Source organism: Hypanus sabinus, chromosome 10 (genome assembly GCF_030144855.1).
Source record: "Hypanus sabinus isolate sHypSab1 chromosome 10, sHypSab1.hap1, whole genome shotgun sequence".
NCBI lineage: Eukaryota > Metazoa > Chordata > Chondrichthyes > Myliobatiformes > Dasyatidae > Hypanus > Hypanus sabinus.
The window spans coordinates 68,959,295-68,982,408 of record NC_082715.1 but is presented as its reverse complement, the minus strand read 5'-3'; the positions used below and the strand labels follow the sequence as shown (position 1 = coordinate 68,982,408).

Genomic DNA, 23,114 nt, shown 5'->3' with positions numbered 1-23,114 from the left:
GCAAACAAGTTTTCCCACTGTACCAGCACTCTACCACACATGTGCACGTGACAATAAACACAACTAGACTTCAACACAAGGTCTTGGCTATTTCCCTGTATTGATGTACAAGGTCCTGTTGGAAGAGAAATTGTCAAAAGCTCCCAAATGCACTGGTCACAACCAGCTACAGAGTGACCAGTGAAGAGATCAGAGTCTATTGATCCGGAGTCTGCTGGAGAACTCAGTGGGTCGATGTGGGGATTGGACACGAAACGTCAATGGTTCCTTTCCCCTCACAGATGCTGTTGGACTTGTTGAGTTCCACCAGCAGAGTATTCCTTAAGAATCTGACATCTGCCCCAGCATACAAGACCACAAGACAAAGGAGCAGAATTAGGCTATCAGCCCATTCTGTCTGCTCCACCATTCCATCGTGTCTGATTTATTATCCCTCTCAACCCTATTCTCCCCCTGCCTTCTACCTGTCACCTTTGATACCCTTACTAATCAACAACCAATCAACATTTGCTTTAAATCTACTCATTAACTTGGGCTCCCCATCCATCGATGGCAATGAACTCCACAGATCCGCTATCCTCTGTCTAAAGAAATTCCTCCTCAACTCATTTCTAAAGGGATGTCCTTCTATTCTGAGACTGTACTCTCTAGTCCTAGATGCTACCACTATAGGAAACATCCTTTCCAAATCCACTCTATCTAGCCCTTTCAATATTCGGTAGTTTCAACAGGTTGTCCATGGGATGAAGCAGTCTATGAATTGGGGCCATTTGCTGTTTCCTTCAATTCTGTCAGCCCCTCCAGCTTTAAATACATTTCCTCATGTAATGTGCCCAGCTTGAACAAGATTTTCTTTGAACCTTCAAAGGAAACAAAAGGTGATGTTAAACTTGGTGAAGATGCAGCACCAGAGGACAAAATTAGTTCAACTCTACAGGAAGCTGCGCAAAGCGATGGATGCTTGCTAAGCAGGAAACATCTGCAAGCAAAGTGGCAACAGTTCGCTCATCTGTGGTCCGATGGGAGAACATGAAGCACATTTGAAAGAGTTCATATCTCAAACAAAAGGATCAAGAATCAATTTGATTCGACATATACATTTACATGTATTAGGAATTTGTTGTGGTGTGTTGTTACAACATGCAAGAACATTCCACAATTAGAAACAATTAAGAATTTTATTAAAATAATGGTATTGGTTATAGATATGGAATAAAATGTGCAAAAATACATTTTATTCTAAATGTGTACTCATATCAAAATAAGGAATCATTGAGACATGCTGTGTGATCATAATCAATACTGATGTGTAAATTGAACGAGTTTTGACATCTCTCTTGAGAAAGTGTTATAAACCAGACATGAAGTGTTACCAATGATGTAAGCACAATGGTCTTGATGAAGGGTCTTTATTCCTCTCCATAGAAACTGCCTGATCTGCTGAGGTCCTCCATCACTAAGTGTGTGTGATGCTTTGGATTTCCAGCATCTGCAGGATCTCCTGTGTAATTTCTTCACGGAACCGCAGACAAAATCAGTGGTGGAAATCAATAGCCCAGAGGGGAGAACATAGTGCTTTATTCTGGTGCCGCAGTGCCCCTCCAGAAGCCGAGTTCCAGCCCTTTAGGCAGGACATTTGCTTGCCTTGTTCGTTCATTCCAGTCCGTAATTGCTGACACCTTGCTAGCCTGAGAAACTACAGTCCATGTTTACAAACAGAGCAGCCAGCTTTTCCCCCTGAAGGCATGCTATTGACAGGCCCAACATTCAGACTACAGTCCGTGCACCTCACGGTTCAGACATATCACCGAATCATCCAGTCCACTGGACTGGATCACAGAACCCACTAGATCACCCTGCCCACCAGACTGGATCATCTACTCCACGAGGCTGGATTACCCTGCCTACTGGACTGGATCTGAATCAGAATCAAATTTATTATTGCTGACCTCCAGCATGTTGAGAAATTTGTTGCATTGAGGTAGCGGTACAGTGTAATACATAAAAGTTACCACTACGGGATCACTCTAGATTTCTGGCCTCAGGATCTGCCCTTCCCCGTTTCTCAACTGCTGGGTTAGAGAAGTTACTCACTCTCAACACCTGAGCAGGGCCCATTACCCTGGGGCACGCAGAGAGGACACAAGGTAAAATGCCACAGGGTGTAGGAATCCACAAACTGCACTGTCATGTCATATTCCCAGGAGCGTCCATCTGCAGTCTGGGAGGATCTGCCAGATGCCTGTATCCCATGAAGATCTGTCTGCCGCCCCAGACAGTCTGTCTGTAACTTGGGTGGGTCCACCTGTAGCCTGGGACCATCTGTCTGTATCCTGGGACAAACTGCCGAAAGCCCAGGATGATCTGCCTATCACCTGGGACAATCTGTGTGTATCTGTGGACAATCTGCATGTATCTGTGGATGATCTGCATGTATCTGGAGGTGATCGATTTATAACCTGGGATAATCTGCCAATATTTCAGGATGATTTACCTATAGCCCTGTACGACCTAACTGTACTAGGGAAAATCTACTGTAGCTCGGTGTGATCTGCCTGTAACCAGTGAGAATCCACCTGTAGCCCAGTACGATCTGCCTGTACCTACAGAGAATCCACCTGTAGCCCAGTATGATCTGCCTGTACCTAGGGACAACTGTCTCTGTAGCCTGGGACAATCTGCCAGGAACCTGGAGTGTCTGCCTGTACCTGGAGTGTGTGTAGTCCCTAAGTAATAGTGCTTGTGACCCAGATGGCTCACAACAGTGTGGAAAGCACATTGTGCTGTGAGACAAGGAAGAAGGTGGGGCTGGGGAGGAGGGGGAGGCAGCTGGAAGATAAACAGCCCCCCCACTGTAAACCCTAGGACTTGGAAGAACACTGAGTCAGCAGCATGGGGGCATCCCACTCTAAAATAGGCCGTGAGACCCAGAAACAGTGTGCGAAATAAGAGTAGCGTTAATAAATCTGACAGACGGATGCAGACAATGCATCAGTGTTCCAGCGGGGAGTCTTCAAATAATATCTGCCTGCCAATTGTCACATGCTCTCTGGTGTTACTGGGAATGAGAAACAAGGGCTACTGGCTTCTCCAGCTAGCCTTGGGCACACTGGATTGTGTGCACTGAAGGTGGAGCTGTGTGGAAATGGCATCAGCAATGCTCCAATCAATTGTGCCCCAAAGCACCCACTCAGTCTCCTGATCTGTCGACTGGAGATCTTCAGACAGAAAATGCAGGCCTTGAATAGGATCAGCATGGTAGCGTAGTGGCTAGCACAATGCTTTACAGTACCAGTGACCCGCATTCAATTCCAGGAGTTTGTACATTCTCCCCATGACCACGCTGGTTTCCTCTGGGTGCTCCGGTTTCCTCCCACGGTCCAAAAACATACCAGTTGACTGGTTAATTGGTCAATTGTAAGTTGTCCAGTGATTAAGCTAGGATTAAATCAGAGGATTGCTGGACAGCACGGTTCGGACAGCAGGAAGGGCCTATTCTGCATGGTATCTAATAAATAATAACTGGATCTACTTTTTAATAATGTGACAAGGGCCACTTTGAGCTATATTGATAACAGTGGAATAGAAACCGTCCTTGAGCCGAGTGTGTGTGTTTTTCAGCTAATGCAATGGAAGAGAGAATGCCTGGGGTGGGCGGAGTCTTTGATTATGTCAGCTGTTTTACTGAGGCAGCGGGAAGTGTAGAGAGTCCACGGAGAGAAGGCTGGCTTGTGTGACGTGCTGAGCTGTGTCCACAACTCTCACATGGTTTGACCACAGATGTTTTTTGTCTGTTTGTAGAGAAAGAATCCAAAAATGAACCTGCAATGAAACAATGCTTGGCTAAAATAAGCGATTTAATACGACGGACTTCCGCTGCTAAGTAAGAAGTTCAAGGTCTGATATTACAATGCATTGGCAAGGAAAACTGGAACTATGCGTCATGAGATAGAATTATCTATCATAGTCACAGAGTGGTGAATGCACTGTATGTGCAAAAGGATCCACTTCCCAGGCACTGTTGTGGGAGTTTATTCAGTATAGGTTTGGTGGCATTGCAGATAGTGTAGAAAACATCTGAAATGCACAGTAACATTTACCAAACTAAAACAATAAAATATTCCCAACTTCTAATGATTGAGGAATTGTATGGATTTGTCATTTACCTGGAATGAAGTTATGAACAGGAGCTGCAATGTTGATGTCCTGCAGGTGTTGGAGTGTCTCTGTGTGAAACAAGCGGAGGGCCGACCCAGAGCTGAAAGCAATCCAAACCCCAACGCCCGCCACGGCCATGTGTGAGATCAGCATCCCTTCCTCCTGATGAGCTACAAACTGTTGCTGAAATGGAGAGACGGACAACAAATCGAGTCAACATCCAGGGGTCAAATGTATGCTAAAACAGCCAAGGGCTAAAAACTGTGTGAGTTTTATAACTCCTGCAAACAAAAAAAAAAACAAGGATGCCATAGTAACGTAGCAGTTAGCATGACACTATTACAGCTCACGGCATCGGAGTTTGAAGTTCAATTCCGATGTGCTTTGCAAGGAGTCCGTATATCCTCCCCGTGAAATATGTGAGTTTTCCCACTCTCCAGGAAGGCTTTCTTCGTTGCTGCTGCTGTGAGGTCCGGGTCTCTGCTGGGAAGAACAGGCCCCCAGTCCTCAGGGTCGCTTTGCTGGTGGCCGTTAGCGGGGGCGTCTTAATGCACTCGGCAGAGGATGGTGCGTGGAGAAGCTGTGCTGGAGGGGATGGTCGGAGGCTCAGAGGTTCAATGGACTCGGAGTCCGCTGCGGTCGGGGCGCTTTCATTGTGTGCTGCATCCGCGAGGCTGAGTCCAGCGGTGCCGTGGAAGTCCATAGCGGGGTATTCCCTTCTGCCGCCTGCGTGGGATGATGAGTCTATCGGGACCCTGAGGACTTGTGGAAACTGTGTGGTGATTTCTTTCGAACTTATAGTCTTTTAACATCTTTGGACTATTTTTACTGTGCTCATGGTCTGTTTTTATCAATTATGCTATTGTTTGCACTGTTGTAATTATATGTTGTAACTATGTGGTTTTGTGCAGGTCTTGTAGCTTTAGTTTTTGGTCTTGTTTTGTCTGATGGTTTTGGAGCTCCTTTCCGGGGAACGCGCTAAGATGGTAGCGTGATATTAATATGCAGCAGCCTCTCCAGACTCTGGATTGGGGATTGCCAAACGTTATGTGGATTTTCTGGTGTAGTCTGTTTTGTCGTGTGCTTTTGTGATATCATTCTGGAGGAACGTTGTCTCATTTTTTAACTGCATTGCATTTGTGGTTTCTAAATGACAATAAACTGAATCTGAATAAAATAAACAAATTCAATTAAAATGCCAGCCAGAGATTTGACGAGAGAAGTGGTGGCAAACACCTTGATTCAACAGGTTCTAGAACTGTTACTACCCTACAACCATAAACACTGGAGACCCTGCAGATCTGGGAAACCCAGACTAATACATACACAATAATGGAGGAACTCAGTAAGTCAGGCAGCCTCTACAGAAGGGAATAAACAGCAGTCGTTTCCTGCCACGACTCTTCATCAGGACCCTACAACAGGCTTCTGAACCTGCAACTCATGTTCTCAGTAGTATTTTTCTATTTTTTAAAATATTATTTGCACAATTCGTTCTCTTCCGCACTTTGTTTTCTTGTCAGCTTTTGTTTGTATACAGTTTTTCCTAAATTCTATTGTATTTAATTATTTACTTGACATACAAGTACTTTGATAGCAACTTTAGTCAAATGCATGATATTCCAAGGAGAATCTTGAAGGGGCATTAATCTCTTCTGGATTTTACAACTTTCTGGCACCTGTGATCCTTTCTGATATGGCCTTGAGAGCACCTCAATTTTACCCTCTCTGTCACCCATGACTCTGCCTTCAACTGCCAAACATCAGGAATTGGAAATTCTCCTAAACCTCCCCACTTCTCCTTCCTCCTTCCAAATGTTCCTTTAAACTTATCTTCCTGTCCCAGTGTGGCTCCTTTCAAATACCTTGGGACGCTTCCCTCCTCCAACCTGGCTGTCTGATAATTTGGCTGCAACAGGAAATAAAACACTGGAATAGTTCATAGTGCATCTAAGCAAAGGTGCAAAATCTTGGTTTAACTGCTTTCAACTTCCTTAACTGTTTGCATGCAAGCTCAGTATTAATCGCCATAAGACCATAAGAGATAGGAACAGAATTAGGCCATTTAGCCCATGTAGCTGCTATATCATCATGGCTGATTCAATTTTCCTCTCAGTCCCAATCTCCTGCCTTCTGCCTATATCCCTTCATGCCCTACCAATCAAGAAACTATCAACCTCTGTCTTAAATATACATAAAGACTGTCTCCACAGCTGCCTGTGGCAAAGAATTCCACAGATTCACCACTCTCTAGCTAATGAAATACATCCTCATCACCGTTTTAAAAGAACACTCCTCTATTCTGAGGCTATGTCATCCGGTCTTAGACTCTCCCACCATAGGAAATTAATATTTATGGAATCCTGCACAAGGACTCCCAATTCCCTTTGTGCCTCGTTTTTTTTGTATTTTCTATTTAGAAAATAGTGAACCCTTCCATTTCTTCTACCAAAGTGCATGACCACACACTTCCAGACACTGTATTCCATCTGCCACTTCTTTGCCCAAACTCCTAATCTGTCTAAATCTTTCTGTAGCCTCTCTACTTCCTCAAAAGTACCTGCGTCTCCGTCTAACTTCACATCACCTTCAACTTTGCAGCAAAGCCATCAATTTCATCATCCAAATCATTGAAATATAGTGTAAAAAGAATCAGTCCCAAAACAGACCTCTGTTGAACATCACTAGTCACAGACAGCCAACCAGAAAAAGGCTCCCATTATTCCTACTCTTTGCCTCCTGCTAATCAGCTACTGCTTTATCCATGCTAGAATCTTTCCAGTAATACCATGGACTTGTTGCTTGTTAGGTAGCCTGATGTGTGGCACCTTGTCAGAAGTCTTCTGAAATTCCAAGTACACAACATCAACTGATTCTTCTTTGTCTCTCCTGCTTGTTACTTCTTCAAAGAATTCCAACAGATTTGTCTGGTAAGATTTTCCCTTAAGGAAACCATGCTGACTACAGCCTACTTTATCATGTGCCTCAAACAACACACACAAAATGCTGGTGGAACACAGCAGGCCAGGCAGCATCTATTGGGAGAAGCACAGTTGACGTCTCAGCCCAAAATGTCGGCAGTGCTTCTCCCTATAGATGCTGCCTGGCCTGCTGTGTTCCACCAGCATTTTGTGCGTGTTGTTTGTATTTCCAGCATTTGCAGATTTCCTCCTGTTTTATCATGCACCTCTCTCCCTTCATTAAGAGTGCAGTGACATTTGCAATTTTCTGGTCTTCTGGAACCATTCCAGAATCTAGTGATTCTTGAAAGATTATTACTAATGCCTTCATGATCTCTTCAGCCTTCTCTTTCAGAACTCTAGGGTGTACACTATCTGATTCTGGTGACTTAACTACCTTCAAACCTTTCAGTTTCCAAGAACCTTCTCTCCAGCAATAGTAATTTCATACACTTCATGACCCCTGACACCTGGGACTTCCACAGTGAAGACTGATGCAAAATACTTATTCAGTTCTTCCCCCATTACTACCTCTCCAGTATCATTGGATAGCGGTCCAATATCCATTCTCTGCTCTCTTTCACACTTTGTTTCTGAAGAAACTTTTGGTATCTTCTTTAATATTATTGGCTAGTTTACTTTTGTATTCCATCTTTACCTTCTTAATTGCTTTTTAAATTGCTTTCTGTTGGTTTTTAAAATCTTGCCAATGCTTTAACTTCACACTAGTTTTTACTCCATTATATGCGCTCTCTTTGGATTTTATGTTGGCTTTGACTTCTCTTGTTTGCCATGGTTGTGTCATCTTGTCTTTAAAATATTTCTTCCTCTTTGTGATGTATATATCCTGTACCTTCTGAGTTGTTTCCAGAAATTCCAGCCATTGAGCTTCTTCTCAAAGATCATATTTTGATCACTTACTCCTAAGGGTTCTTTTACTTTAAGCTCTCCAGTCAATTCTGGTTCATTGCACAACACCCAATTCAGAACAGCTGATCCCCTAGTGGGCTCAACTATGACCTGCTTTAAAAAGCTTTCTTATAGGCATTCCATAAATTCCCCCTCTTGGAATCCAGCACCAACATGATTTTCCCAATCTACCTGCATATTGAAATTTCCCATGACTATTATAACATTGCCCTTGTGGCATGCATTTTCTGTCTCCCATCAGTGTCTTTTTACTTTTGCAGCTCCTTAGCTCCATCCACAATGATTCAACAGCTTCTGACCCTATGTCACCTCTTTCTAATGATTTTATTTAATGAGCTTGTTGCTCCTCATGAACTTATAAAAAAGTAGAATAGAGACTGTGATGTATCAATCAGATGTATTCATGATTTGGTTTGAGGCATGACCATGATTAATTCATGTACTTCACTCAGCATTGCCAGAATAATGTCAAAGATCTCTGTTGAATCAAGCAGTTATCTCACATTTACCACTGCAAGCTACATTGTGTTGGTGATAAAATTATCCTAGCTGCAATATTACCCAGTTAGTAGCAGACTACTGTTCACCAGCACAAGAGATTCTACAGAACAACACAGGCAAAATGCTGGAAAAACTCAGCAAGTCAAGAGGGAAAAGAATAATCAACATTTTGGGCTGAAACCCTTCACGAGAACTGGAAAGGATGGTTGTAGAAACCAGAATAAGATATTGCGAGGGGAAGGAGTACAAGCTGGCAGGTGATGGGTGAGACCTCGTGGTGGAAGGGGGTGGGTGGGGAGAGGTTGATGAAATGAGAAGCTGGGAAGTGATAGATGGAAAAGGTAAAGGGCTAAAGAAGAAGGAAGGTGATAGGAGAGAACAGCAGACCATTGGAGAAAGGAAAGGAGGGCACCAGAAGGTATGATGGGCAGGTGAGGAAAAGCAAAGGAGTGAGAGGGGATCCAGAATGTGGAATGGAAATAAACAGAGAAGGGGAAGGGGGCAGAAATTTTTGGAAGTTAGAGAAATCGATGTTCATCCCATCTGGTTGGAGGCTCCCAGATGGAATATGATCCTGCTCACCAACATTGTTTCTGTTCTTACCACTTATTTTTCAGGGAGCTGGTCAACCAAAACCTCTTGATGTGAACTGACTGGACAGTGGAATGCAGTAAACTGTTCAAATATCATCTTACAGTTGATGTCACAGCTGTGGAAGTAACACCAATCACTTCTCCCTTCTCAACTCTATACAAAGCTCATCACAATCCAGTTCTCCACTCCAGAAATCACTTATGGGCAATGAGATGACACAATGTAACCTTAGCATATCTGCCTCCCTCTATCCCTGATCTCTAATCATCCCAGTTCTTCTTCTAAAGGCAAAAGACTACAGTGTTTAAAATTTGAAATAGCAACTTGCTTTTTTTCCTATGAATAAAATCATTTGTTCTTTCTCAAATGTTATCTATCTTTAACAATTTTACTCTTGAGTGTGCAGGAGCATAAGTAGCTGCAGAGAGAGTGGACTCAGCCCAACACATGATGGGCACATCCATCATTAAAGATCCCCAGCATTCCCAGCTCTGCCAGCCTCTCGTAGCTACCACTGGCAGGAGGTGCAAAGCCTGAGGTTCCACTCCACCAGGTTCAGGAACAGTTTCTTCCCTTTTTGGTTTTTGAACCAACCTGCACAACTCACATCAAGACCTCAGTGCAGTGTCACCACTTTGCACTACAATGGGTTTCATACTTTTATGTTCCATTGCATTCTTTTTTGGCATAGCTTTGTATAATTTATGATATGCCCTTTGCATCCTTGATACTGCATGGCTTTAATCTGCTGCAAGTAGGATTTTCATTGCACCTGTACAGACATCACCACGTGTGTATGACAATAAAAATGACTTTGGCAGTTCCTTACCTGCCTTCTACAATAATCTTGTCTTGCAATGTTAACTTCAGAGATCCTGGCTCAGTCTTCATCACATGCCTTTCTTTTTACCAAAAGACCATAGACCATAAGGCAAAGGAGCAGAACTAGGCCATTCAGCCCATCGACTCTGCTCTACAGTTCCATCATGGCTGATTTATTATCCCTCTCAACCCCATTCTCTTGCCTTCTCCTCTAACCTTTGACATCTTGTCTAATACAAGAACCTATCAACCTCCATTTTAAATATACCCAATGACTTGATCTTCATAACCATCTGTGGCTATAAATTCTACTGATTCACCACACTTTGGCTAAAGAATTTCTCCTCAACTCTATTTTAAATGGACTTCCCTCAACTCTGAGGCTGTGTCGTCAGGTCCTAGGCTCCTCCACTATGGGAGATATCCTATCCACATCCAGTCTATCTAGGCCTTTCAATGAAATCTCCCTCCTCCACTCACTCTTCTAAACTCCAGTGAGTACAGGCCCACCTGTTAACTTCTGTTGCTCTCTGTACTACCTCATTGTAGTTACATACAAAATAATCTGCCCAGATGGAATGTGAACAAAGGCTTTCATCTCAGTACCTGTGACAATCCCAAAGTACAACAATACACACAAACTCTCCTTTGTCCCTTAGGTGAATTAAAAGTTACTTGGCAACTCCCACAGGTTGCATTAGTAAAAGCAATTGTTATCAATGACTGATAAGAGGGCACAGATAGGTGAGGGGATGACAGGTCACCTGATGTTACAGTTCAATGCACTCTTCCTGAACCAGCATGGATAACTTCATTCAATAAACTTGCAACTGATTCCACAATCTACTGACTCACTTTCAAGGATTCTCCAACTCAATTTCCTATTTTTTATTTTAATTTGTAGAACTTGTCTTCTTTTGTGCATTGGTTGTTTGATAGTCTTTGTTTATGTGTAGTTTTTCCATAAATTCTATTGTATTTTCTTTATTTTCCTGTAAATGCATACAAGAAAATGAATCTGGTCTGCGGTCTTATATCTCAAGGTAGTACATGGTGGCACATATGTTCATTGATAATAAACTAACTTCTTTTTCTTTTCACCGTCATCATTACCAAAACATAATAATTTCATTCTCCATTTAGTAAGAATTCACTTCTCTGATTTCAAACTCAAAAGCTCCTCAATGTACTTTAATATTACGAGCAGGGCTGAACAGGATTGTCATATGAAATAAAAGATCACACAACACCACCTCCCTGGGCAGGCAAACAGAGAAGTTCTTGTTTCAAGTCGGCAGAAGTGAAATGCTTGACAGGCCCATCGTTACCATGGAACCTTCAAGCATGAACTTGCACTTGCAAATGTGGTTTAATGGGCAGAGACTAGATTGCAAAATGTTTTCTGTTTACAGGATTGGTGAGTAGGAGGGTTGTGAAAAGGAATTGGAAAGAAATTCTTGATTCGTATTGTCTGTGTGCTGGTGCTTGCTGGTTGACCGTTTCAATGCCATTGGTTTTTGCATTTCGTTTTCACTCAAATATCTGTTCAGGTTGGCCCAAGATCAGGAAAACCCTATGGGCTTGTTTAAACTATGAGAGCTTGAATATTTCAGTGTTTTTTTTAAGTTTCGTTTGAAGATTTGGGGTTAGATAATCATCCTGCTGCTGAGAACCCTCTGCAAACTGAATTTCCTGTGAGTCAGAAACACCTGTTTACCGAGAGTAACCCATACTATATCATTCCATGTGCACTTGGTACAGTTCTTACATTTCACTGAAGCTTCACCGAAATATCCAAAAAGAGGCATGAGGCTGAAGACACACATTCAACGTTTTAGGAACAACTTCTTTCGCTTCACCATCAGATTTATGAATGGACATTACCTCACTGTTTTTGCTCTTTACTTGCGCTACTCATTTAATTTTTTTAATATATGGACTTCTCATTGTAATTTATAGATTTTTTATTATTACAGTATGCATTGCACTTCTGCCACAAAACAACAAATTTCATGACATATGCATTTGATTTTGATAAAATTAAACTCACTGTACGTACACTCAGTGTTCACTTTATTAGATACACCTGCTTCTCAATGCAAATATCTAAGCAGCCAATCATGTGGCAGCAATTCAATGTATAAAAAGCATGCAGACATGGTCAATTGGTTCAGCTGTTATTCAGACCAAGCACCTGAATGGGAAGAAACGTGATCTAAGTGATTCTGACCGAGGAATGATTGTTGGTGCCAGATGGGCTGGTTTGAGTATCTCGGAAACTGCTGATCTGGGATTTTCATGCACAACAGCCTCTAGCATTTACAGAGAATGGTAACAGAAACATAAAAAATACAGTGAGTGGCATTTCTGTGGGGGAAAACACCTCATTAATGAGAGAGGTCAGAGGAGAATGGCCAGACTGGTTCAAGGTGACAGTAAGGTTGGAGTAACTCATATAATCACATAATACAACAGTAGTATGCAGGAGAGCATCTCTGAACGTGCGACACAGGGAACGTTGAAGTGGATGGACAACAGCAACAGATGACCATGAACATACACAGTGGTCACTTTATTAGGTAACTAATACTGAGTATATAATGGAATTGTGTACTTTAACTTGTCATTAATGTATAACATGAAACATTTTATTAATTTTACTGCTATTTTGAAAAATGTTTAAAAAATGGTAGAATGTACATCAAGCTGTACTTCCATACATCAGGTGATCCATTGCCCCCAATACTTCAGCTTTACTTTTGTGGCATTCAGAAAAATAAGGGATTGTCAATAAATAATAAATCCACAGTCAAAAGATCAACTTCACGGAAACAATGGAAACAGAAGAGATTCTGCAGATGCTGGAGGAGCTCAGAAGGTTCTGATGAATGGTCTCAGCCCCAAACATCGACTTTCAAGTCAAGTGACAAGTGAGGTTTATTATCATTTAACTACATACATATATATATATAATGTATATAGAAATGAGACATTTCTTTGAACCAGGGTGTAAAGCACATGAGACATGGAAACTTATGAAGGCAAGGTTAAAATCTACAGATGAATCACACATAAATATCAAACTAAAGTGCATTAATATTAAATACTTTGAATATGATGCAGCTGGGAGTTCAGAAGACTAATGGCCTGGGGGAAGAAACTGCTTCCATCCTGATTGTTCCTGTTTTTATGCATCGTAGTCTCCTGCCCAATGGTATAAAATCTCAGAGGATGCTGGATGGATGGGTGGGATTCTTAATAATACTAAGTGCCCCGCGAATGCAGTGCTTCTGATAAATATCCCTGATGGAAGATAGGGAGACACCTATGATACTCTCAGCTGTTCTTACTGTCCTTTTTAGGAACTTCTGGCCCAAGGTGGAGATGTAACTCGTCAGGATGCTCTCCATGGTGCTCCAACAAAACACAGTTAAGATGGGGAGTGGGAGCCTTGCTTGCCTCAATCTTCTTATGAAGTGGAGGCGTTGCTGTGCTTTCTCTTCCAGGAAGGTGATATTAGGGACCAGGTAAGGTCACCAGTGATGCAAACTCCCAGGAACTTGGTGCACTTAACCATCTCTATGGAGGAGCTATTTATTTGCAGAGAGGCCAGTTTGTCTGCATTTTCTCCATAGTTGCTGCCTGACCTGCTGAGTTTCTACAGCATTTTGTGTGCAACTAGATTGGAATCGATACTGAATTTTGGAAAGTTAGCGCAGACCTCACAGGTCATCACTGTTTACTATAAACACCATTGCACCGGGCACCATTCCAAATGCAGGGTCCAAAAGCAAAAGAAATGGAAGTGGAAGCTTGTTGAAGTTGGCATGGAGCATCATCAGGGGCACGAAACATTAAAATGATTTTGCCAAGGCTACATGAGTAGTGCTTTGGGCAAGATGGTCTGCATCTGCACTAAGGTGTAAGGATTTGTACAGAAAAAGGTTATCATGATAAAATTTGATTGAAAACATTTTGCAGTTACCTGCAGTGTGTGTGTATGAGAACTGATGATAAAAACCTGCCCTCCAGAAGCCGTCCAGATCGTGTCTTCCATAACCAGGATGGACTTAACAGGCAGGTCACCAAGTTTCAGCACCTTTGGTGAGTCAGTGTTCCAGGAACCATCTTCAAAAGAAGAATTGAGAGAAAGTCTTTGAAGGATTCAATATTCTCACAGTAAGTGGTGCAGACACCAAATTTGACCTCAAATGCAAGCAGTTTTTTTGTGGTTAAAAACAAATAAAGATCAATGCATTACATAAACATTTTATTATTTTTATTGCTTTCTTGAAAGAAGTTTCAAGAAAGGATGGGAGAATTTTCACCACTGGATGTCACAGGTTAGGTCATCAGTATGTGTTTTGGTTTGAGATCCTCTCTCTGGGCCTGTTTCAATGCTGTAGGATGGTAATTGTAGTATAGCTCATGGATAGAATGTGATGTTAAAATGTTCCATCTTGAGCAAAGGAAAGCTTTCTTCTTTATCCCTGTAGATTTGCAGTGAAGTCATTTTAATGTTGTAACAAAGACCCTTTCTGTTCAAGGATGCAACCAAAGATCAAAGGGATAGACATAGTTTATTGAATTGCACTTTAACAGTGTTGTTGTAATCAAGATGAGTCATCATTTGAATGCAAGTCAGTCACGACAGAAATGGAAAGATATCTCTTGATACTTCTCTGCTTTGTCATCACCCTTCATCAGCTTGAATACATAAAGCAAAGATCACCAAACAAGAGAAAATCTGCAGATGCTGGAAATCCAAACAACACACACAAAATGTTGGAGGAAGTCAGCAGGTCAGGCAGCATCTATGGGAGAGAGAGAGTATCTTTTCCATAGATGCTGCCTGGCCTGCTGAGTTCCTCCAGCATTTTGTGTGTGTGACAACTTGAAGAGCTGCTGTTTCACAGCTCCAGATTCGTGTTTAATCCTGACTGAGGGAGTTGTGTTAAGTTTATACATTCTCAGTGTGACCATTTAAATTTCTCTCAGATACTCTGGTTCCTGAAGACACAGTGGGTCGTTGAGTTAATTGCTCCTTGGTGTGTGGGTGAAGAATAGAATCTGGGGAAGTTGGTGGGAATGTGAGAACAGTGAAATACGATTACTGTCTGGTTTATTATTATTGTCACATGTACTGCAATACTGCGAAAGTCTTGTCCTATGTACTGTTCAAACAGATCAAAGCATTACACAATGCACTGAGGGAGAACAAGTTAAAATAATAACAATACAGAATAAAGTATAATAGCTGTAAAAAAGTGCAGTACAGGTAAACATAAAATGTAAGATCAAACCCCTTCCAAATGTTAGTTGCTGAATTTCTTGGCCAGCTATATTCACCCACATATAATTTATCTATAAATGATATTAGTTTCATTCTGCTTTACACAATTACTTCGTTCTCCTTTATACCTGTGTACTGGATATGACATTAAACAATTTTGAACCTGTATGCTAACTCATGTCTGTCCTTGCATTGTGATGTCCTGAGCTGTATCCGCAATGGGTTACAGTTTCTTGTGGTCACTTGCTGAGCAGTTGCCATACCAAGCTGTTACATATCCAGATAGGATTATGATCCAATTATTTAGCTCCATAAAGTCCATATAGATAATGTCCCCATTATGTCCTCTTCAATTTTCATGGTCACCTCTTCAAAAATCTCAGACAGATCTGTGAGACAAGATTTTCCCCACACAAGGCCATGCTGAATATCCTTAATCAAGTTCAAGTTCAGTTTCAGTGGCTTTTTCCACTGAGGCTAGGGGAGAAAAAAAAACGAGAGGACATGGGTTAAGGGTTAAGGGGGACAAGTTTAAAGGGAACATTGGGGGGGGTGCTTCTTCACACAGAGAGTGGTGGGAGTGTGGAATGAGCTGCCTGATGAAGTGGTAAATGCGGGCTCACTTTTAACATTTAAGCAAAACTTGGACAGGTCCATGGATGAGAGGTGTATGGAGGGATATGGGCCAGGTGCAGGTCAGTGCGACTAGGCAGAAAAGTGGTTTGACACAGCCAAGAAGGGCCAAAAGGGCTGTTTCTGTGCTGTAATGTTCTATGGTTCTATGGTTTATTGCGATTCAACAGTACACACATATGTGGCCAAACGAGACAACGTTCCTTTGGGCCAAGGTACACAACACAGTACATGTAGCTCACAAACATAACACAAGGTAATATTACCACATATAAATTAACAAATAATAATGTGCATTTATGACACAAGTTAAAAAGTAAACAGTATAATGCTATTGGTGCTTCATACTTGATGAGACCTGGGTCATGGCAGGGACTTCAGTAGTCTGATGACTGGGGGAAAAAGCTGTTCTCTATCCTAACAGTTCTTGTTCTAATGCTACAGTATCTTCTGCCTGATGGTAGGGGGTCAAAGACGATTGTTGGACGGATGGGAGGGACAACTGACAATGCTAAGGCCTGCATATGCATCACTCTTCATAAATATCTCTAATGGGTGGAAGAGAGAACAGTCCTCGTCTTTACTGATGCAGATACAAAGAAGCAGCGCTCGTGACTATATTTCATTAGGAGTTTGAGATAATTTGATACTTCACTAAACAATCTACAGAAGTACTGTGCAGAGCTTTCCGACTGAGGGCATCACCATCTGGTATGGAAGGGCCAATGCAGAGGATCAGATAAAAGCTGCAAAAAGTTGTAAACTCAGCTAGTTCCATCATGCATACTTAGCTCAACATCATTGAGGACATTTTCAAAGGGTGATGCCTCAAAAAGGGAGCATCCATCATTAACGATCACCATCACTCAGAGAGGAGATTTTGGAGCCTGAAGACACACACTCAATGTTTTAGGAATATATTTTTTCCCCTCCATCATCAGATTTCTGAATAGACAATGAACCAACTTTTTATATCCTGTATATACTGTTCACATAGTTGGGTGATTGGTTAATTGGGACAGTCGCATAGTTGGGACAGCTCTTAAACAACAAAAACTAACAGAAAATAGCTGGGATTCCCGTTGTTTATTTGGGACACTATGCTGCTTAGGTGGCACAATTTCTAACTAACATCAGTCATGCATTTGTGTGGCTGTTAGACATTACACCATACTTAGCATTTTTTAACTAATGCCAACTTGTATGTTTGTGTTCAAAAAGCAGTGATTTCTGTCATTAATAGTTGGTGAAGAAATAAGTGATAAGACAATTCAGAACTGTTTTGGTCATTGTAGTTTCAAGCAGGAGATGCCAGAAATGGCCGGGTGTGAAAATGAAACAAATTCACTTCTTCAACAAGTTAGAAACTACAAAGAATCACCTTGAATGTTACAATGACAACGAAAATGAAGATTTGGATGACACAATCATCGAAAGTATTGTATGAAGGCAGTCGATTGTTTACACAAGGTTTCTGGACTGATATTGTTCATTGTGTACACTGGATGAATTTCTCTGTTGCGAATTATTTGGAGCCAATACGCAGTTCGTAGTACTGTAGTAATATTGGTAGTGTTCTAATTTGTTCTGTATTTCATTTAAATGTATAGTTTATTCCTCAGTTTGTCTTTTGTTTACTTTTTGTCTTGAATGTGATTCTGGAGCTGTTGGAGCCTATGATTTGCGGTTTGGAGATCATTTGGGTGTTTCAGCGCTCTGCAGTCTCCAGGAGGATTCCAGGAGGCAGATGCAGCATGAGGGTATCTCACAGCCAGAAGGATGCAAGCCAACTTTTCACCGATTAAAGCGATGAGTGAGATTGAAACGCCGGCTGCCTGCCCTTTTAAAAAAATTGTTGGGGGATTATTCTGCTGCCGGTGAGGGAAGACTGCTTTTTTATCACTGGCGAGATCGCTCTGCTACAGAGAGGGAGAATGTTGCCTAAGTCTGTGGATGTGGACTTGGACTGTGAACTTTTTTTTCAGTTTTATAGCTTTGTAGTATTCTTTCTCATTTTTTTGTGTGTGGGAAGGGGGATTTGGGGGTTGATGATCGTGCTGCCTTTCTATTCTTTTTTGGTTTTGTGGCTATTTGGAGAAGAATTTCAGAGCTGTATACTTTGATAATGAACCATTGAACCTTTTTAATTATTTTCATGAAACTTCAGCTAATTGGGACAACCACTTAATTGGAGCAAAATGTACTGGTCATGATATGCCCCAATTAACCAGACCCATTTGTTTATATATTTATTTTAAATTATAGAATTTATTATGTATTGCACTTTACTGCTGCCACAGAACAACAAATTTCACAACATACATCCATGATATTAAACCTGATTCTTATTCCAAAAACAAATATTTGTACCCACACCCCTAACATTCCTCAATACTCATCTTTCTCTACTACCTCCAGAAAGGACTCGTCTTCATGGTCTGGAGAACAAACCCATTCCCTCAACTTCTCTAAGATGGTTAGAGAGGAAATGGCATCATTGAGTTAAACTGGCTCTGTATTTTTCTCCTCTCATTCTCCACTGGATTTATAGTTGTGACAAACAAGGTTAAAGTGTCTTGTTAATTTGTGCCAAAAAAGTGTGTTGAATGTTCTGACCTGTGACTGATGCAGATGAGGAAAAGAGACGTTTCTATAGCGATGAGCAAATACAATGCAGCAATGTAACTGCTGCAGAAAATCCACTTTTCTTCATACATGAGAAACAATGTAACTTGGGTTGTCAAAGACACTTGATTTCTTCAGCTTTGTTGATGGGAGATCCTGACTGATTAATGGGATTGAGTTTGTTGAGGTGACTCTGTGCATTAAGAATATAAGACCTAAAGACAGGAACAGAATTTGGTCATTCAGCCCATTGAGTCTGCTCCGCCATATGATCACGGCTGATCCTGGATCCCACTCAACCCCATACAGCTGCCTTCTCACCATATCCTTTGATGCCCTTAAATATACCCATCGACCTGGCTTCCACCACAGTCTGTGGTAGAGCATTGCACAGATTCACTGCTCTCTCCAAATTCCTCCTCACCTCTGATCTAAAAGGTCACTCCTCAATTTGAAGGCTGTGCCCTCTAGCTTTGGATACCCCCACCAAAGGAAACATCTTCTCCACATCCATCCTATCTAGTCCTCTCAACATTTGGTAGGTTTCAAAGATATCTCCTGCATTCTTATACATTCCAGTGAGTACAGGCTCAAAGCTGACAAATGTTCCTCATATGTTAACCCCTTCATTCCCAAAATCATCCTTGTGAACCACTTCTGGACTCTCTCCAATGACAACATGGGAGAGGCTGTACTTGATCCGGTATTAGGAAATGAACCTGGTCAGGTGTCAATTCTCTCAGTGGGAGAGCATTTTGGAGATAGTGATCACAATTCTAGCTTCCTTACCATAGTGTTGGAGAGGGATAGGAACAGACAAGTTAGGAAACTGTTTGGAGTAAGGGAAATATGAGGCTATTAGGCAGGAGCTTGGAAGCATAAATTGGGAACAGATGTTCTCAGGGAAATGTAAGGAAGAAATGTGGCAAATGTTCAGTAGATATTTGCGTGGAGTTCTGCATAGGTAAGTCCAATGAGACAGAGAAAGGATGGCAGAGTACAGGAACTGTGGTGTACAAAGGCTGTTGTATATCTAGTCAAGAAGAAAAGAAGAGCTTATGAAAGGTTCAAAAAACTAGGTAATGATAGAGATCTAGACGATTAAAAGGCTAGCAGGAAGGAGCTTAAGAATATAATTAGGAGAGCCAGAAGGGATCATGAGAAGGCCTAGGCGAGCAGGATTAAGGAAAACCCCAAGGCATTCTACAGGTATGTGAAGAGCAAGAGGATAAGACATGAGAGAATAGAACCAATCAAGTGTGACAGTGGAAACGTGTGTATGGAACCGGAGGAGACAGCAGAGATACTTAATGGGTAGGTTGCTTCAGTATTCACCACGGAAAAGGATCTCAGCAATTATAGGGATGACTTACAGTGGACTGAAAAGCTTGAAGTTGAGTTTAGGAACCAAGAGGTAATGTTGCAGCTATATAGGACCCTGGTCAGACCCCACTTGGAGTACTGTGTTCGGTTCTGGTTGCTTCACTATAGGAAGGATGTGGAATCCATAGAAAGGGTGAAGAGGAGATTTACAAGGATGTCGCCTGGATTGGGGAGCATGCCTTATGAGAACAGGTTGCGTGAATTCGGCATTTTATCCTTGGAGTGAAGGAGGATAGGAGGTGACCTGCTAGAGTTGTATAAGATAATGAGAGGCATTGATCATGTGGATAGCCAGAGGCTTTCTCCCAGGGCTGAAATGGCTAGCAGAAGAGGGCACAGTTTTAAGGTGCTTGGACATAGGTACACAGGAGATGTCTGGGATAAGTTTTTCTATGCAGAGAGTAGTGACTGCGTGGAATGGGCTGCTGGTGACGGTGGTGGAGGCGAATAGTGTCTTTCAAGAGATTCCTGGACAGGTATATGGAGCTCAGAAAAATAGAGAGCTATAACAAGCTGCTCTAAAAAGCCAGTTCGTCGGCATTCAACAAATTCTCTCTCTTGTGATTCAACACCAAGCTGATTTTCCCAATGCTCTTGCACATTGAAGTCCCCCATTACAATTGTAACAATACCCTCATTACATGCCTTCTCCAGCTCCCTTTGCAATCTCAACCCCACATCTTGGCTACTATTTGGAGGCCTATGTATGATTCCCATAATGCTTTTTTTTACTCTTGCAATTTCTTAACTCCACCCACAAAGATTCAACATTCTCTGACCCTATATCACCTTTTTCTAAAGATATAATTCCATCTCTTAACAACAGAGCCACATCTCTGCCTGTGCCTTCCTACCTGTCCTTTTGATACAAAGGATATCCTTTGATACTAAGCTCCCAACTACAGCCATCTCTTAGCCATGACTCAGTGATACCCACAACATCATACCCACCAATCTCTAACTGTGCGTTGAGTTTGTCCACCTTATTCTGAATGCTACACACATTTAAATACAGCATCTTCAGTCCTGTGTTCTTTGCCCTTGTGGATTTTGCCTGTCTGGTACAATTTTAACTTTTTGTTCTGTCTGCTTTTGCACCCAATCGTTGGTCTGTCCTTCCATTAATTCATGTTACATCCATCACCTATTAATAAACCTGCTGGCTCATCCTCGGCTCTGTCATAATGGTTTCCATCCCCTGCCACTCCCAACAGCTCGAGTAAACCTGTCTGCAAGAATATTGGTTCCCCTCAGATTTTGGTGGATGGCATGGACTTCAGCAAGGTTATACTTGTTACACTTCATCCTTTTTTTTTAAAAGAGATACAGCACAGAACTGTCCCGTCTGGCCTACTAAGCTGCACTATCCAGCAACTCACTGATTTAACTCTAGCCTACTCACAGGAAAACTGCAATGTTCAATTAATTGGTATGTCACTGGACTTTGGGCGGAAACTGGAGAACCCAGAGGGATTCCACGCACGGGGAAAGATGTATAAACTTTCTTTAGGAGAACGCCAGAATTGAACTCTGAACTCTGAGCTGCAGCAGCATGGCACTAACCACTGTCTTACCGTGGTGCCCCACACGGCTGTCCAGAATGCAATGTTACTGTGGCTGCATTATTCAAACTAAATTAATTATCAAAGTATGTATACATTATACAACCTTGAGATCCACCTCCAAACCACAAAACAAAGAAACCCCAAAAACCCATATATATAGAATACTGTCTAACACTTAATGTGAAGTGAATAAAAACTACATCACGCCCATCAAAAAGAACAAAATAACCCATAAAAGACCACTGAATACCCACGTGCAATGAAATAAAATCATGCAAATGGTAACCACAAGCAAATAGTGTTTCTGAACTGGTCCGCAAGAAGAGAGTCCCATAGTTATTGTTTTACCCTGTACTACTACCTCAATGCACTATGTAATGAATTGACCTGTATGATTAGTAGGTAAGACAAGTTCTTCACTGGATCTTAGTACATGTGACGATAATAAGAACATCAGAAAATAAGAAATGGGAGCAGCAGAAGGCAATCTGGTGGTCTGCTTCTGCCCAAAAGCAATTACAATTCACCACGTCATCCTGATTTCTGCACTGACAGGAATCCCCCACGGCACCAACATGTCCACTGTCTTTCTTGTTAATCTGCTCTGAAGTAGGTCACTGGTTGAATCAGGGGTGGTCTCCAAGCTGTCAGAGGCTGTTTAATTACAGAGACGCAGCATCAGAATTTACAATCTTGCTGAAATTTAAATACTGATTTCTAGCAAATAGAAGCAGAGTGAATTGTGAAAAGATGCGGAAAACTATATGAAGGTTCAGGGACTTCAGCTCATGTATTATTCGTTTGTTTGCTTATTTATGATTTGCACAGTTTGTCCTCTCTTGCACATTGGGTGTTTGTTGTGTGTAGTTTCTTGTCGATTCCACTATACAGTGGATTCTGGTTAACTGGGCCATTGGTTAATCAGGACAGCCAGTCATTTGGGACAACTCCTAAAGAACAAAAGGTAATTGAGAAAACAGTTGGGTTTCCCTTAATTTATTAAGATGCTATGCACTTAATTGGGACAGGAGACTGTTGCCAAACAGTTTCTAACTAGCATCAGTTATGTGCATTGTTAGACTGTGCTTAGAGCGAATAGTTTTTAGATAGCATCAGTTGCATGTGTTTGCTTTTTATTAATGATAGTTGGCCAGAAATAAGCATTACGACAATTCAGACAATTCTAGTTTGCTCACTGCAGTTTCAAGCATTTAGGCTTGAAGTTGCTAGAAACGGCTGGGACTGAAAATGAAATGATTTCACTACTTCAGCAAGTTAAGAATTATGAGGAATTTGAAGGTATCGGCAATCATCTTGAATATTACGATGAAAATGAAGATTTGGAGGATACAAAGTATTGTATAATTCAATCCATTATCTGCATGAAGTGTCTGAGGTTATTTTGTTCGTTTTCCGTCAATCAAAATAACACGGTAGTGTACATTGGATAAATTCCTCCACTGATCACTATTAGGAACTAAAACACAATTTTATAGTATGACTGTAGCAGTATTGGTAGTTTTCTAATTAGTTCTGTATTTCATTTAAATACTTAATTTGTTACTAAGTTAAATGGCAGTTTGTCTTTTCTAAACCTTTTAATTATTTCCATGAAACTTTGGGTAATTTGGAAAGCTGCTTAATTGGGCC

General features: G+C 41.5%; 1 protein-coding gene across 9 annotated transcripts in view; it reads right to left on the bottom strand.

Annotated features, from left to right (window-relative positions):
- The window catches only part of arhgef10 (Rho guanine nucleotide exchange factor (GEF) 10), a 216,685-nt gene that overhangs the window by 5,611 nt on the left and 187,960 nt on the right, over positions 1-23,114 (bottom strand). For all 9 annotated transcript variants that reach the window (XM_059982019.1, XM_059982025.1, XM_059982023.1 and 6 more), the window contains 2 exons: positions 13,951-14,093; positions 4,167-4,341 (listed from right to left, as the gene is read on the bottom strand). In XM_059982019.1, coding sequence (XP_059838002.1) covers positions 4,167-4,341; positions 13,951-14,093 — 318 coding nt within the window. The remainder of the gene's footprint in view (positions 1-4,166; positions 4,342-13,950; positions 14,094-23,114) is intronic.